The sequence below is a fragment of the Mycteria americana genome, chromosome 1 (assembly GCF_035582795.1).
Source record: "Mycteria americana isolate JAX WOST 10 ecotype Jacksonville Zoo and Gardens chromosome 1, USCA_MyAme_1.0, whole genome shotgun sequence".
NCBI classification, from domain to species: domain Eukaryota; kingdom Metazoa; phylum Chordata; class Aves; order Ciconiiformes; family Ciconiidae; genus Mycteria; species Mycteria americana.
The window spans coordinates 82,881,258-82,898,795 of NC_134365.1; the positions used below are offsets into that span (position 1 = coordinate 82,881,258).

A 17,538-nucleotide genomic window follows, 5' to 3' on the forward strand; every position below is an offset into this window, starting at 1 on the left:
CCTAAACAGCCATGTGCTTCTCCTCTTCTTCATTCACAGGGACCCTTGTGGGAAACAGTTATGATTTTGCAAACTCCTGGGCTTTGCACAGTGAAAACAAGCAGTGCAAGAGAGTGCAGACTCCAAGCAACACCTGCAACATTTCATCTGATGTTGCAGAGAAGGTTGGTGCCACAAGATACCATTCTGGTTTTGGTCCTCCCCTACCTGAAAGCAGCTTGCCTGCCCTTTGGCAGAAGAACACAAATGCTTCCTTGAATCCATGTCTGTACCTAACGCAGTCCTCCCTCAGCAAGCGGTTAGGATGCAAGGCACAGGAGATACGCATTTTGGGTTTCTGAGGTGGTGTGATCTGAAATAGCTATACTGGGCACTGCTGTCGTTGACGCACTGGAACAAGGTGCGTGGCTCCTCGTCCAGCCTGGCAGGAATCATCGAATCATGGAATCATTAAGGTTGGAAAAGACCTCTAAGATCATCTAGTCTAACCGTCAACCCAACACCTCCATGCCTACTAAGGAGTTAACTGCAGGGTTGGCGGTGGCCATATGTAGGTCCCTGCTGTGGTGCAGCAGGGTCAGGTGCAGGCAGAAGGTGGAAGTGACACATCTGCAGTGCACACCTGTGCTGTTTGTGGGTGCTCCCAGCCTCTCTGTGAGCCAGCGGGGGGCTGGATGCAGGATGCAGCTGTGTGTCTGCAGTTCCTGAGCTGATAACTATGTGCCTGCTCTGCAGACCCTGGCTGGTGCTAGCAGGAGGACTTCTGTGCTGGGCTGCCCGGTGCTGTAGAGAAGTCACCTCTGAGGTTGCATGTTATGATTGATGTCTTATTTACTGCAGCCTTAAGAGAGGAACAGTTTACTCACTAGTTAGTGAATGCAATTTTTCTCTCCTACTGTACCCTGTCTGTTGCTATTCTTTCTAAAACTGTAGTACATATATACCCCCCTTCCTCTCCCCCTCAAAACTCCCAAACCCAACACAAAAACATCAAACAGAAAAACAAAGAAACCAACAGTTCATTTGAGCCTGAAGTGTGAGTTGCTGCCAAGAAACTTTGGTATTGCTTGGGAAAGGTGTGTTTAAGTGGTGCCTGTAGAATGAGGTAGTTAATTCCCGCTCTGATTCTGCCATCAGAGAAGCATCAGTTGTGAAGCCTCTGTGGGGACCACCACTGCAAATAGTATTTGTAAATGTGTTGCAGTTCATACACCAGGAGTCACCAGAGCAGCGAGATGCCTCAGCCAGGCCTATTTTTGACAGAGCAGATGTTCTCTCTAGGTGTTGCAAACACTATGTGCCATCAGGCTATTTCCCTTGCCAGGAGGAGGAGGTTCCTTCAGCTATGCATATAGATAGTAGCTCTGATTTGTTGAAGAAACACAGAACTGCTTGTCTCAGCCAACTCTGTGACCCTTTCTGCTGCATCAACCTTTTTCCTCTCCTCTTTTATAAGTATAAACATGTTCCTTGTTTCCCTTAGACACAGGTTGGACACGTGCAGATGGTCACCAGCTCAGGGAGGAAAGTAGCTTTGCATATATACTGACTGCATGTGGTATTACAGGTTCTGACTGTTATGGTAAATTGAGCCCTCATCCATTGAGGGTTTGCATAGGATCTCATGCACTCTGTTGTAAATCAGAATGATCTGTTGGGTGCCAGGTTTAGATTTATACCAGAGTAACTGAGGCCAAAATTTAGCCCTCGGTTTCTTGCTATACAAGTTCTGTAGACCAATGCTCAGTTGTTAAACTATGCTCAAATAATTTCTCAAGAGTAGTAGCACTTCCTGGAACATATCTGCTCTACAGCTACTTCAAGTGCTGGTTTCCTAGTTTCCTGGAATAAGCTAAGACTCAGACAAGCTTGCAAACTTCTGACTATTCATACTTTCCACTAAGCTTTTGGATGGGGACGCTTGTATTAGATATGTTCTGAAATTCAGTGAAGCATGCTCATGCCCCTTAGCACCACAGCTTCAGCCTCACAGCCTGCAAACTTGGCTGAGGAAATACAGCAGTGATTTCAGGTTGGAAATCTCCAGCCTATGCTTCTTGCTCGAGCTGAGCCGGTGTGCGTGGGGCATTTCTGTCAGGGTCAGGACTGATTGAACACCTAATGGTGTATGGTGCCAAGGACGTGACCAAAGCGTGAGGGGTTTCAACCTGGCTGAGATGCCTTCTGAAGGACAGGGCTGCGTTTTAAACCCAGTTACAGCTCTAGAGTAGGGCGAGTTCTTGCAACTGGTTGTGGCCGCTGGAATTTTATCTATTCAGGCAAGTTTAATGTTTAGAAAATGTCAACATTGCAACTGAGGCCAGGGAGTGGCATGCAGGACAAAATCTTGTCTGATGGGTAGACTGCAACTAATTCGAGTTTTATAGAGATCACGTTAAATATTGATGCTTTGTGGGAAAAAGTTTGCTCTCCCACCAACTGGATGAAATTATCTTCTCTCTTGTGTGAATTCATGAGCTCACAGCATTTAACATTGGCTTAATTTATTCACTGTGCAAGAATAAACACAGTGCTATTAATAGAAGTCCAGCCAAATGAGTGCCTGCTGAAGAATGCAGGGCTTTTTAATAGCGTGCTTTGTTTGCTTGCTTCAGCTTCAGGAATGTAAATCTCCCCCATCTCCTAGCCTCCCTCCCTGCCAGGCAGTCAGCTGCTAGGTGAGGAAAACAACAGCTTTGGTTCAGTGTGCTCCTCCCACCTCCGTCCCCCCACTTGGGGCAGATCGGCAGTTTTCTTTGCCCTCTCTGCCCCCCCACCACAACAGCATCCTTGGAGAGATGGCTTCTGACTTCTATGCAAGAAGCAGTGAAGCCAGAAAGCCTTGTTGCTCTTTTACCTTCAAATCATAAAAAACACAGGCAATTTTGTATTCTTTAATAAGGAAGAGCTCTTGTCTTGATTAATGGCTCCATGTATCGGCTGAAGGTCTTGACCCAGCTCACACTCTTACCCTGCTGTTGCTCTGGGCCTCTCCCTGCCCTCCGCCTCCAAAACACGTACATACTTACACGTTTGACTACTGCTCTGCCTGCAGGTATGGTTTCTTTTCAGATATATATATTCCCCTCCTAGGGCTGGAGGCAGCTTGGCATCTGCATGGTGGAGCTGCCTGTTGGCTACCTTGTCTTGTGATCCGGAGAGCATGCCAAACTGGGCAGTGTTGGAGGGAGGGAGCTACCGCCTTCCTACCATGCCCTGCCCTCTCCGGCTGCTGTCTGAATAGTTACCAAAAAGAAAGAGCTTCTCTGCGTTGTCTGATCCATTTTTTCACCACTTGGATGTGATGATTTAGGCTACCTGTTCATGGAGTACTGCAATCTAATAGCCTCTCAGATGATTAACAGCATGGGTAACATGGATCTTGAAGTATAAAATGGAGTGACGTGCATAACTGTGGTAATGAGGCAGCCTTGAAAACAAAAATATTTATTTTTTAAAGCATTACGACTGATTTATACGTTCTTAGACATTACCTTTATTTTCTAGATTTCACCTCTAATAGAAATGGTGCGTGGAGGCCACAGTTCACTGTATTGTTTCTTTTTTTTTCTTTCTTGTTAGGAAACTATACCTATAACATGTTAGATGTGAAAATGACTGAAATTAGAATTCAACTAATTTCTGCTTTTGCTGAAATTCAGCTTTTGCTGTGATCGGTAAGAAATAGTCCCACTCATATCCCATGAAGTACTTCCATATGCAATAGCCTTTGTCCCCAGATCTGAAAGCAAGTGGGAGAGGTTTTCACCTTTTGGCCCGTAATTTGTAATAGTAGAGGTCACAAGCAGGTCCAGCAAAGACATGGACATACAATACTATAATACATTTTGGGGTGAAAATGAGGCCCACTATATCTAAAAATCTCATTTTTCTGCTCCTGAAATATACAGGTTAGCTGAACCAGCATTCAAGGAAGTGACTTCTGTCAGTTGTTATTATGTTTGCTCAAACATACAGCCAGTATTTGGTGTACTAAACATACTGGCTTTGGATGCTTTTTACTTGGAAAGATGGGAGGCTAAATCATTCTCCCTTTGAGTGAACCGAAACAAGGTTTTTCTGTAAAACTATACCAAATTATGGCACCAAAATATACCCTTCCTGAATGATCTGGCAAAACACTTCTGTGTATCTATATACCATAGGGTTTAAAATTCAAGGGAATGAGAGGGTGTCTCTGCTTTCTTCTGTTACTTTTTAGGTTATATCTCTTTAACAGCAATTGTTAAGCAATAGACAAATGCAATTCATGCAGCAGCAGAAGGCAATGCCACAGAAATTGGAAGAATGTACAAAATTCCACCTACAGCTCTGTGTGGTGGGACTGGGGCAGAAACAAGGTCAGCAAGTTTGCGGTCGCTAAGGGTTGTCAGTGCCAGGACACCGCCAACCCATTTAAAGAAACACTTAAAATAGAACTCATGCCCAAGTCAAGGGAGAAATGTCAAGACCTTCACCTGTATTTCGGATACTGCAGTCAGTTCTGCTAGGTTTAATCTTACAGCCACCTGTACTCTAAGCACTGTTTCAGCCTGAGGCTTCACTCTCTGGTCTGTTGGTTTTAGATGTTTCTTTGTGTGGAGCTGCTTCCAGGACTGTTGCTGCATGAGCAGGAATGTTACAGCAGTGGGTGAAACTGCCAGTATCTGGTGCTTACCACGTATGTGCATTGTCCTCTAAACTAAAGAACAAGGATCTCTCTTAGTTCAGCCTGACCATTGAGTTTTAAAGAAAGAAAGGAGAGAAAATAAAAGTAGTTTGCAAAATGATTTAAATTGGAAGAGACCATTGGAGGCCATCTAGTCCAACCCCCTGCTTGCAACAGGGCCATCTGAGGTCAGGTTGCTCCTGTCCTTGTCGACTCACATTTCGAGTATCTCCAAGGGTTGTGGTTCCACAGCCTCTCTGAACACTTTTTCCAGTCTTCAATCACCCTCATGGTGAAATTTTTTTTTTTTTTTTGGTTTTGTATCTATTTGGATTTACCCATATTGCGGCTTAAGTCTGTTAATTCATCATAATAGTTGAGATGTGTCTAAAAGATGGGAAAATTTCAGCTATAATTTCTTTTATAAAGTCACTGGAAAATCTGAAGCAATTTGAATGGCAAGAAAACCTTCACATAGAGAAAATGAACTATTTGTTGCTTTCTAACATATATCACTTGGTTTCTTGATAATCAGCTAGAGCTCAGTCATTAGGTATGTTGCTATTGAACAAGATGAAGACCAAAGAACACTATAGGAAAAAAAAGGGGGGGTTAATTTTTTTTTGGGGTGTGTGTGTAATCTCCTTTAAAAATAAAGTCACTTTCACATCTAACACTTACTGGTATGTAATATACATGGTCATAAAAGATTGTTTCTACTAGTTTTACTGTTTAGTGGAATATACAGTCTCTGAGTTCTACTGCAACATAACAATTGATTTGTATTACCTTTTTAACAAAGCTATTACCTTATTAAGAAAACTTATTACCACAGCCCCTAAATGGGTTTATTGCATATACTGGTTTTCTGTTGCATTTGGTAGTATCTGGATCAAGGCTTTGATCCAGGAGTTGCTGCACTGCTCAACTTCTGAATGGCTCTGAGCTCACTTTCGGTTATGTCCGTTTCATCTTGAAGCCCTGCTTTAATAGCTTTTTTAGCTGCTTCTGTTGTTGTTACTTCCATCCTTTCAGCTTTCTCATACTTCTGTGTAGTCTTAGAGCAGCACCAACACCATTTATGCAGTTCCTGCTCCCTTACTTCTAGTCTTGTTTTCCAGCTGGTTCAGCATGGTGGCTGCTGTCTGGGCATCAGAATTATTCCAGGCTGGAGCTGATTTTCTGAAGGACAATCATAGTCAGCTGTCTAATGGCGCTCAGTTAGCATTGCTTTAAGTTCCCTGAGGCCTTTCTCAGTAAGCTCAAAACCTCTTTGTGTATTTGTGTATGCGGTTGTTCACTGAGCACTTTGCTAAACTCTGAATATATTCCCAATGGGCCAGACATTTCTGGTTGGTTTGTTTGCATAAGCAAAAAGTTCTCTCTTGGTTCAGACATGTACTAGCATTAGCTGATCACCTGGACAAAACATCCTTTAGCAAAAAAAGGCTTTTCTACTCAGCAGTTTTCCTATACAGGTATACTATCTGCCATTCAGAGAACACATCCAGATGTCTGCAGAACTCTGTAGGGTTTTTGCTCCCTATTTTTCATGTCCCCAAAATGGACTTTCTCTCTCTCTCTCTTATTTATTTATTTATTTATTTATTAGCACAGCAACTTGTATGTGCTGTCACCTCAGGTACTTGTTAAGGTATTCAGGAGTAATGCATCGTTACTGTGAACTATTCTGAAGAACATGCCCCCCCTAATGACTATGTATAACACCTGAAATATACAGCATGATTACATCTGCTTATCTGCTTATATAAAACACTGACAAATAAGTAGAAGAAAGTTATGCTTCAACTGTTTGTGCTAGGGTTGTATCAGAAAATTGTTTTTCCACTTATTTAAACTCAGTGTCATCCTTTTAGAAATTTGCATTGAGTACCTCAGACTTACTGAACTATGACATAATGCATACAAAAAAGAAAGTCTATTTGGGAGCCTCCCTTGGAGAACTTAGCCATAAACTAAGCTTTCCTTAGGTTTTGTTTCACATACAGCTAAGTTTCATCTTAACTTGCTGCCATCTGAAAGGAGAGGTCTTGGTACCATCCCCCTCCCTCTCACTGTGCAGTCCTCTCCTTACACTAGCTGTCACCATGCTGATTTAACTCACGAGAAGAGCAGAACAAATTGCTTTTCTTCCCTGTGTTATTTTTCTGCCTTTTATCTGAGTTAAATTGACCTGTTGTGCATTGGACAAGCCAGCAGGAGTGACAGGAACATGTGGCCAGAAGTGGGAAACAAATTTGATTCCTCGGATTCCAGTCAGGCTCAGACTTTCACTCTGAAACTTACTGTGTTCCCTCATTATCCAAAAGATGGTCATTTTTTTCCTAAGTACCTCAGTCCTAAGTTCCTCTCCCTTGCTGTGCGTGTCTTCCTGGTACTCCAGACACCATCTGGTTCTTCACTGGGTAGGAAGCAGTTCTTTGCTTCCCTCCATTTGCTGACTGACTGACACGTTTCTGCATGAAACATCCCTTATATGACACTCTATTTTATAATAATCAGTATATTAATGCACCTCCATGTATATATGGATGTGGTGAATAAACGGATGACTATCATGTTATTTAACTACATGGTGGTGTTAAATAATAACCATGATGTTATTTAACAACAGTGGTGACAGCATGTTTGGAAAAGTTGGGTTTTCTCCCTTCTTCCTAAGACTATAGTAACTCATTTTGTCCCTTTTTCTCTCTTTCTTTCTGCCTTTGCTCCTCACTTGTCATGCAGGGTGTCATGGAAACCTGCCAGCTGCTAGGAACATCTTTGACTTTCTCCCGGTGCCACCATCGAGTTGATCCAGAGCCATACATCGATCTCTGTGAAAGAGACATCTGTGCCTGTACCCAAGGCATGGACTGTCACTGCTCGGTGTTCCTCGATTATGCAAGAAGCTGCGCTCACGAAGGAGTGATTTTGGACGGGTGGACTGAAGAGAGCTCATGCAGTAAGCTGACAGGATTATTCCTAGGCTGCTTATTCCAAATGAGATCATGCCTGTCTTGCAGATTTATGTACTGCCGCTAAAAGCAACTGGTGCTTTTTTAGGATGTTGATTCAGGTTGATTCAGGCATGGCAGGTTAAAATCTGAAGTGCCTGTCACTTCCATTTATCTGAAGTGCCTTTGCTCGCTCCCCCTTTCAGCTCTCCATGACCCACCTTTTTCTAGACGTTGTTGTCCCTCAAGCCGGATTGTTTGAACCATATATGAAGAAGATCCTGAGCTGTTACAGGTCCCACCATGGTATACAAAATCAGTGAAGACTTATTTGATACACAAAGGTATAGACTAGGATGTTTAGGAGGTATTTCACATATGGTTCAGATGTGTGACGTTATCCAGCCCGTACTTGCAAGTCAGCATCCTTGTGAAAGGCTCTCCTTAACATTTTTTCATAAAGACAATTGTTTTGTCCTTTATTTGCTTGAACCAATTACATTGAAATTGGGATGTTGCCTTTTTTAAGCCAATTTTTGTCTAGGTTAGAGATCCTGATCGTATCTTAAAATGCTGCTGTTATTAGCCCAATTTTGCTGAGGTCAGAGGTCCTGATTGCATCTCTGCTAAAATTTTGCAACAAGGAAGTGCATAGATTGACTGGGATGGATTGCGTTTATAGAGGAGAGGTCATGTTTGCACCCACCATTGATATACACATGATGTCTCCACTGGAGAGCCCTGGTTAAATACATAAGCACACAAATGAATAATAAAATAATAAAATCAATCCTCTAATATAATGTTCTCAATGATTTTTCTCATGTTTTTACATTACACAGGAAGGACAATTTTCTCAGGATGTTTATGTAAATTAATTTCACGACTAATTTGTACTAACAACACTTTCTTCTCTGGTAAAGATATTCTGCTATTGGCCACCACTGAAGAAAACTGCCTTCAGATTATGGTTAGGGCAGGAAGATACTGCCAACCACTTGTTCAAGGGATTGTACACCAGAGGAGAGTCTTAATTCCAGCAGTAGTTTGTTACCTTTCCATTGGGACATAAAAGGGATCTGATGAAAACTTGTCTCCTTGCTCGGGGTGCAAGCCAGAGAACCCATTTTTGCTAGGGCTGTCTGTAAGTCTAACTAAAGCCATGAGTGAAATGAACCCCTCTCTCTTCCCAGGAGTTTTAGACCTCATTTCCAACCCTTGACTTAACAGACCACACTTTTTCTGAGTCAGGAAAAAGAGAGGTGGCCTGCTGCCACATCAGGAGCTTAATTTTCTATCACCCTTCATCTGTGCTATGATGCTTTCTCAGGAGATGATGATGATGATTGTTGCATTGGAGGCACTAAATGCTCCGCTGCGTTGGAAGGGCTGTAGCGCTGGCCACGCTGTACTAGTGCGAGCTGGTGCCCAGGCCCTGGAGCCACAGAGGGCAAGACCACTCCCTTGTTACCTTCCCAGCTCCTTCAATAGAGGATTTGCTGGGAAGGGGCAGGCTCTGACCTTTTCTTCCCACTCCATGCCCACACAGTCTTGTGGGGTATGTCTATGCATCAAAATGAAGGAATGGCTATAGTGTGTGCTTGCATAATGGCCTAGCCTACATAATGACAGCAGTAAAGATACTACAGCATGGGTGTTATCCTGTCCCGGCAGTTCTCTGGAAGAAGAAGGATGGGATTTCAGAGTTTTAACTGTCTCCCAGTTCTCTCTGGAAACACAAAACAGTATAATTTCACAAATGAGTAGAGTAACTGCATAGCTTAAAGGTATAACACATGCTTACCTATCCAAATTACTTAGATATTATTGCAAAACTTCTCCCCATGTTTGATTGTTCTTAATGTGCTTGGTTTTAGTTACTAAGACTCAATTTATTAGAAAAGAAATTGGCTTTAGCCTCTAACTATTTACTACACAACCTGACAGATGATGATATTGCAGCAAACTGAAAATCAAGTGTTTCTTAAAATGTTCTGCTTCTGAAAAAGAAATCATTGATTGGAGAGGATATGACCTTTTTGGTGTCTCTGTGCTTCAGCCTTTGATAATTAAGGGATTTATTTATTTAAGAGTTATTGAGCAATTTGCATTTCTAATTTCTTTTAATTGTTTCAGGGCCAAGATGTCCAGTTGGCATGGAGTATAAGGAATGTGTATCCCCTTGTGCCAAAACCTGCCAGAGCCTGAATATCAATGAAGTGTGTCACAGACAATGTGTTGATGGCTGCAGCTGCCCTGGTAATTTATTTACTGGGTTATTTACAGAGAAACATTTGGCAGTGATGCTACCTATTTTATTAGAAAAAGGAAAGCTGTGTCTTCCCTTAAATTTCCTTGAAATCAGAAACACTTCTCTTTTCTGGGACCATGCCCTAGAATAAACCAGTTTCTATAATGCCTGTATGCTCACTCCATGAAAGGGCCATTTTTCAGACCCAACTAAAAAGTAAATGTTTCTGTGAAAATCAGCACCATCTAATACTCTAGGATTGCCTGCTTTCTTGGTGAGGGCCTGCTTACAATTGACATATCTAGATTCCTTCTGAATTGCTTTTGGTTAGAAGCATCCAGTTAGAGGAAGAAAGAACAGAGAATATACTGAAGGAGTTTCTTACAGAAAAACAGTATGTGTAGAGCTTGCACTATAATTCCAAAGATTTTAATGATTTTAGATTAATTATTTCACTTATTATTGAATCATTCGTACAGGAGATTTGATTGGCTTAAAGGGGGCAGCCCAACCACCACAGTCTTCCTCTTCTGTCTATTGTACTTAAGACAACTGAAGGAGGAGAGTTTTATTCCTGGCTGCAAAGCTCCATATGCTCCCATTTCTAGCTGATTTTTGTTGTTTTCTTTGGGTTTGTTTGTTTGTTTATTTTTAATAGGACTATCTCTGCATTTCACCTTTCAAATCTGGACTTTCTGTGCATTTGCACAGAGGTATTTACTGTCCCCTTGTACAAGATACCAAGCATGATGGAGGTTTACTGAGAACATAAATTGGTTTCCAAAACAAGGCAGTGGTGAGAATGTCAACCTTGTTTGAGGAGTCATTATTGCATTCAGAGCTTAGTAGTTTCCCATTTAGCTGCCAGTGTCTTACTTACTGGAGGTTCAAAGCTGTCACTCTGTGACAGGACCTGGGAAGGTGCACATGGAGGGTGACCGCTGATGTAACTAGACACAGGAGCTTATTTTGTTGTGAAGGATCTAGCTATTATTTGTGCAGTCCTGGGGGTGTTGGGAAAAGCTGAAGGAGATGAATGCACTGGCTGCACAAGGACTCTCACTACGTTCTTCCTTTGGTAGCTGCACTGGTCAGTTCAGCACAGGAAAGGTCTGAGGGGACAGGAACTGAGGAGCAGAGAAACAGGAGCTCAGCAGAAAGGGTACTGCATGAGGAACAAGTAGATGGGTAGAAGGAACTACATGAAATGAAATAACAATCAGCAGTCCAAAACTTTTACTGTTATTTGGTGCACAGTCAACAGGGAAGGACTTTGATTTGAGTTTCACAGAGAACCAGGAGGATCTGACAGATGAATAGAGGAATTTAGGATTTAGTATGAGGGATTATACCTTCGTTTAGCTTCCCTCCAGTGTTTCAAGAGTAAAAAAGATCTGTTCAATGAATGTGTCTTTTTTTTTTTTTTCCCCTTAAATGAACCACACAGTTACTTTAATTGCTATAAATGGAATTACCCTTGCCGGGAAAAAAGGCAGACGTTCTGTTTTCTTGTGCTCTCTGGAGAGCCACACCACTCTTAAATGCTCAGATCATGTTTTGAATATCTCTCACTGGAATGATTTTCTGAACAGTGAAGATCTTTCCAGGCAGCTCTATGGGAAGAATGGGAGAAATGGGACTTACCTGTGTTTCACTGTCAGTGGTGACTGCTGCTGCCACGGAAAAGGGCCAAAATCTCTGCAGGCGATTGGAAGGAGACTCACAAAGAGGAGGGAGAGGGGTTTTCAGCAGACAAAATGTTTTGCTACAGCAGCTATTTTAAAAACAGAGGAATATCAACTATCTCTCAACATGGGGATCTAAGAAAAAGAAACTTGTCCTTTCTTCTATTGCTAGCTTATAGCGCAATCTCAGACAAGTCTTGTAACTCTTCTGTGCCTCTGTTATTCTTTGTAAGATAAAATATTCTATATATAGAATAGGTAATTATAGTTGTGTAATATGGAAACCTCAGCAGTTGGATCCAAGTTGGGAAGTTGCCCCTTTCACTTTTTGCTTCTGCAGAAGTTGAGAAGAGAAACCACAGCTCCACATGATAATTTTTCTTTCTCTCAGACCTTGTCTGCTAGACTTCTATGGTGTCCAACTTTATTTCTTCATTCCTTACTTTGTTTCCTCTTCTGTCCTCTTATGACAAATACAAAACCTGTCTGGACACCCTTTACTGCAGTCAGTGAAGTGCATGTATTTTTCCAAGTCAGGTTTCTAGACCAGCTCTGATCAACCTTGATCGTGCTCCCTGTGTTTGACTCATGTATGTTCCAATATGCATGTTTTGTGCTTAGGGACTCACTAAGCAAAGAGCTCTTCTGAGAGCACTAGAAATGCTCCATTCAGCACATCTGAGGGAGAGGCAGCACTAGAAGGAAAGTAGACACCAGCTCCTGTGAGGCTTTTTGGCAAGCCTCATTCTTTTGTATTGCTTTCTGTGACTAACTATGGATAATAATGCATATGAAGTCTTGCCAAAGTATATGAAGAACTAGAAAATCTAATTGTAGTTATGTTTGTGTCCTTGTGTGTGTATGGTACGTGTATCTGCTGCTACCTGATCTATCAAGAGGGCAAGCTCCTTGATGGTGAACATTGCATTGAAAGCTCCGACTGCTCCTGCATCCACTCTGGAAAACATTATCCTCCTGGCTTCACCATTTCCCAGGACTGCAACTCATGGTAAACTCTGTGTTGCTCTGGTGTGGTTGTTGTTGCTCTAGATAAGTACTGCACACTGGTTAGTGACTGTTTCAGATATTTTTCTAGAAATCTCTCTCTCTACTTTTTGAAATTTCCTTTCCTTGGCAAAGGACCTGCTCTCTTATTGGAAATGCCAGCCCCTTCCAAGAAGTGAGCTGTTCACAAAGACAAAATCAGCACTGCTTTTAAAGGGATACTTGATCTGATAGAACAATGTGAGGGTCATACTCCTTCAAACAGTAGAGAACTACCTGTTTCCTGTGGATAAGACAGACCGGCAGGTTCCCATGTCTGGTTAGTGTCAGCAGTGGTGTCTTTGTTTTGACTTCCTACATTTATTTAACCTCTAAACCCCATTTCTTTCCAAGTGGAGTTAGCTCAGGCACGTCCTTGGAACTTCTCACAAAGCTAATGAACCTTCCCAGCTGCATGGCTCAAGATTCTTCTTTCATTCATGAATGCTAGCCTGAAGGGGAAGGCTAGCTGTCTAAAGAAAGGAAGGGGAATGAGTAATGTATTCCTGACCTGGTTTTGTATAAGTGTGAACATATTTGTGGAAGGAGTTCAGACAACGCTGTGCCCAGATGTTTCCAATTACAGTACAGAAGAAGGACTCAGTGAAGGCCACCACATGCAGAAGAAAGACAGTCTATGCATCATCACTGTTAATCAGAAGTTTTTCATTACCTGCACCATGTCTCACAGAATATGAACCATAACCATGACATTAGCATTTTGTCTTTTTCCCTGGAGCTGTCTGTAGCTTTGAGCTTGGCCTCACTGTTCAACCTTAGTGCTCTTGGGAGATCAGTGCTGCCTGATAGACTGTATTGTTAGAAAATGCTTTCTGTTATTCAAATTTGATACTGCTGTGGAGAACATTATTCCATCGGCTCTGCATTTACCGTCCTCAATAAACTGACTCCCCACAAATGATTTTCAAGGGCTGGGATAATTAAAGGAATAAGAAGAATTTAGCACCTCTTGAAACTTAATTGATTTTGGAGATTTTAGGATTGTCTGGCATGGTATCCCATAGACCCAAGAATGATAGCCATCTCAGTCACTATTGGTGCGTGTTACTGGTTACTAGTAGTGCCTATGGGGGATGGCACTAAATCCACCACCCAAAGACATTAAAGCAGAGACAATCCACCTCCTTGCAACTTGCACAGAAAGGGAAACTAAGCAAGAGGAGCTTGAGTCGGCAGCGTGCCGTTAGAGTGATGAAGGTCTGCTTTAGCAGAAGTCTAGCTGGCCAGTGAAGGAAAGGGATTATTGCTCTCCTGTGATGAACTCGTGAGGCCGTGACTGGAGTAGTGTGGCCAGTGCTGGGTCCCCACTGCAAAAGAGAGAATTATGGACTGGAGAGAGTCTTGTGGAGGATGCTGGAGATGATCACAGAAGGGGAGTTTATGACATGAGGAGAAGCAAAGGGAAATAGATTTGTTTAAAGGCTAATGGCGGAACTTTCACTACCTAAAGGAGGATTGTAAAGAACACAAGGCCAAACTCTTCTCAGAGGCAAATAGTGAAAGAGCATGAAGCAATGGACACAAGTTGCAGCAAGGGAAATTCTGTTTAGACAAAAGAAAAAATTATTCCCCTGAGACGGTGCAGCACTGGGACAGCTGCCCAGAGAGGCCATGGGACTTCATCCTGGAGATTTCTAAACTCAAATGGACAAGATCCTCAGCCACCTGATCTAGCTTTGAAGTTCCCTTCTTTGAGTTGGGGTTGTAGTATATGATTTTTCTGGAAGTCCCTTCAAACTTTTTTTTCATATGATTCTGTCACATTAATAGACATACCTTGAGAATTGCATTTAAAACTCATTCCACATCAGTGGCATGTAGTTGAAAACTCAAACATTTGTGTGTGGGAAAACAGAAGTTCTTGAGTTTTGCAACCATTCCAGCTCATATTACCAGCAGTTGCTGTCGAATGATGATAAGAAGGAATGGATATATTAAGAAACGAGGTTATGGGAGATGGAAAGGATGTTGGGGACTGGTCTAATTTCCCTGAAACAGGGACCCATGTTTCAATTATTTGGGAAAAAGTTGCAACAGAAGATTTGAATTCATGTACTCTTGCCTAACTTGTCATGATATGTTTCCTAGCATTTGTCGACGTGGCACCTGGATCTGCAGCAATGGGGAATGCCCAGGTATGTTGGCTCTACTCTTTTCAGGTTTTGACAAGTAAGCCTCGCCTACATCCCTCCCACTTCCATCCCACTTATATTTTTTCCACACAAAAAGTGAATCTGTCTTTGTTTTTACTTGCTTGCTCCAGTGCAATCCAGATGGGATCATACTTCTAAGTTCTTCTTGTGAGACAAACCAGACATTGTGCTATATGGTTTATGTGTAGCAATGAAAAATCCTGTTTGGTGAGAAGAATGGTTCATGTTTTGATTACTTAGTTTACCAAGATATAAGTGTCTGTATGTTCAGAGGATTTGCTTTCAGGCAGAGGAACACTGCTGGGTTTCTTTGATCAGGTACCATTCCCTATTTGATTGTGTGAATCAGCGTACTTTTTGTTGATGGGACAATTTGAAGTACTGGGAGTAGACTGGATCACTCTTAATACCCTGTGGGTTTGGGCCCTAATGGTCATGTTACAGGTGAAGGAGCTACAGCTCCAGGGAGAAGGTCCTGCCTTCCGTGGGTGGTGGCAGACTGGAGAGGCAGCTCTGCAGGTGTTCTTGCTCCCCTTTCTCCTCCTCTGCCTCCCAAACTCACCGGTACTGGTGGCTGCTGTCCCAGTTTTTTGCCTACATGGGGAATGTGACTTTTCATGCTGTGCATTGGACAGCAAAGTGCCACCTTCCTTATTTCCTCCTGCTAGTTCTATGGCCCATCCCCTGTCTCAGTTCCTGCACTATGTTCAGCCATGGAAAGGCCTGCTTGACCTGAAACAGCATTTGAGTCTGCTTGTGTTGTGCGTAGAAGTCTGTAGGGAGGCAGCACAGCTCTTTATCTAGTTTGTTCTCCTTGCTTTTGGGAACTGAGAGTGGAAGGGATGAGAAGGAGACTGGGGGGTTATGGCAGGACAGGAAAAGAGAGAGCAGGTTATTTGGGTTTGGTGGTTTTGTTTTGTTTTGAGATGAGACTGTGCAATCCTCACAAATTAGGAGAATTAGAAGTCTTAGAATGACTATCAAAAAGTCTGTCTTCCTATTAACATTAAGTTTGCCTGACCCATCAATGCTCCATTTCCTCCTGCTTTAGACTGAAAGAGCACTTGCCTCAAAGTGTCAGCAGTGGAAAAAAAAAAGGGGGGGTATGCAAGTGTTCAAAATAGAAATGACATTTTTAGTGAGCTGTGCCAAGCAGGACTGTGAGAAGCCCCATGTTTGAGGTGTTCACTAGAGATCTCTCCAAGAGCAGGGAATCTCACTGTCTAAAATGCAGAATCAAGGACACAGCCCCAGCTGATCTGTTATGTCTTTTAGCTAATGGGCAGCAACATGTTTACCAAGAAGAAATAGGTCTTTTTCTAACTTCAGTTTTTACCTGTTATAGCTCTTAACGTCCCTGCTTTCTGGGCTACTATAAATACTGTGTGGGCCAAATTTTTATCCTCAACTCCAGCCATGTTTTCTTCATAGTGATTATAGAAATGAAGATAAGCCTGGTATTGAGGCTTGCAAACAGATGTTGATGTACAGCTTTGTGCAAGAGGGATATAGCATTGCTTTCTTTTTCTGAGTTGGGAAGCTGTGGCGAGTAAGCAGAAGTCAAAAAGAAAGCCAGCTTGTTTTTGCACCTTCCGCCAATATATCCAAGTCACTTTTCAGCTAGTCTTGTGCAAGACTGTAGGTTGTATAAGTACAGCTGTTGTACATGTACCTGCTAAGATCTACAAACTGTACTAAGACAGTATGGGAGGGCAGCAAAGCCTCCCAAAATAGCAGTCCTTGATAGGAACAGTAGCCAAGTTTATATTGTTACCTGTCCTGTTTTGTCTCTATTTGAAGCAATATTGCAGCACATTTTTATTGTCGGTTGGTTATTTTTGCAACAAATATTTCTAAAATCATGTGTCACAGAAAGTTTATGTACTTAGACTTACATAAGCTCAAGGTAGTTCCATTATTTTTTTACCAACCTGTTTGTCAGGAAAGGTTTCTTTTACATTGTGGGAACGAATTGCCAAGCTGTAAGTTTGGTGATAAAACTGAGTACCCAGCTGGAGGTAGCGCTTCAGAAGGCAGTGCTGTGTCAGCCAACTAGCAATAGCTGGCTAGCAGTAGCAAGAAGCTCTCAAGCTGATATCATAATTGAATTAATTATGAAAGCAGTAGGTTTCAGGAAATCTCATGGGATGCATTACACCAAATGGAGTAGATAGGGGGACCCATAAGAAGAGACTTTGCCGCAGGAAAGAAATTTCCCTTCCAGGAGCAATGCCAAAGGGCTGGGACTTGTCTTGGGCAGCAGTCCCTAGCTCTCCATGCTGCAAACCTGTCCTCTTGGTTCCTAGTTGCAGAGAACACCCTGGAAATCAAACTGCATGTAATATGGTGGGTTATGCCTAGTTTTCTTTAAATCTGTTCTCCACATCTGATACCCACTTAATTGACTCTGAAGTTGAGTAGAATAACACTTGTTTTACCTTTGTCCAAGTTTAATTGAACAGAAAGTAGGATTTCCAGGGTGAGCTAGTAAGTACCAAGCTGCCTTACTCTCCAGGGGATGACAAACATCCAGTGGGTGCTGGACTTTTCTTAGGGCAAATCAGAGCTGTGCAAGGCTGAGAATTCTCAGGATCTGTGAGGTTGTGCTTTAGCACAGGCTGGTTTAAGACGCTTAACACTGAATAATATGTTGAAGAGGGAAATTTCCACTTGATGTTCATTAGACAGATCTTATGTGGGACTCAAAGGCAGTGAAGAGAGAATGACTCATGGGGTTCACTTGCCAGCTTGTAAC

At 42.4% G+C, this 17,538-nt stretch overlaps 1 protein-coding gene across 1 annotated transcript in view; it reads left to right on the forward strand.

Moving 5' to 3' along the window:
- VWF (von Willebrand factor) overlaps window positions 1–17,538 on the forward strand; it is a 147,552-nt gene that overhangs the window by 16,025 nt on the left and 113,989 nt on the right. Inside the window, exons 7-11 of the mRNA XM_075491424.1 lie at window positions 40–164; window positions 7,421–7,637; window positions 9,766–9,888; window positions 12,463–12,574; window positions 14,719–14,765. Coding sequence (XP_075347539.1) covers window positions 40–164; window positions 7,421–7,637; window positions 9,766–9,888; window positions 12,463–12,574; window positions 14,719–14,765 — 624 coding nt within the window. The remainder of the gene's footprint in view (window positions 1–39; window positions 165–7,420; window positions 7,638–9,765; window positions 9,889–12,462; window positions 12,575–14,718; window positions 14,766–17,538) is intronic.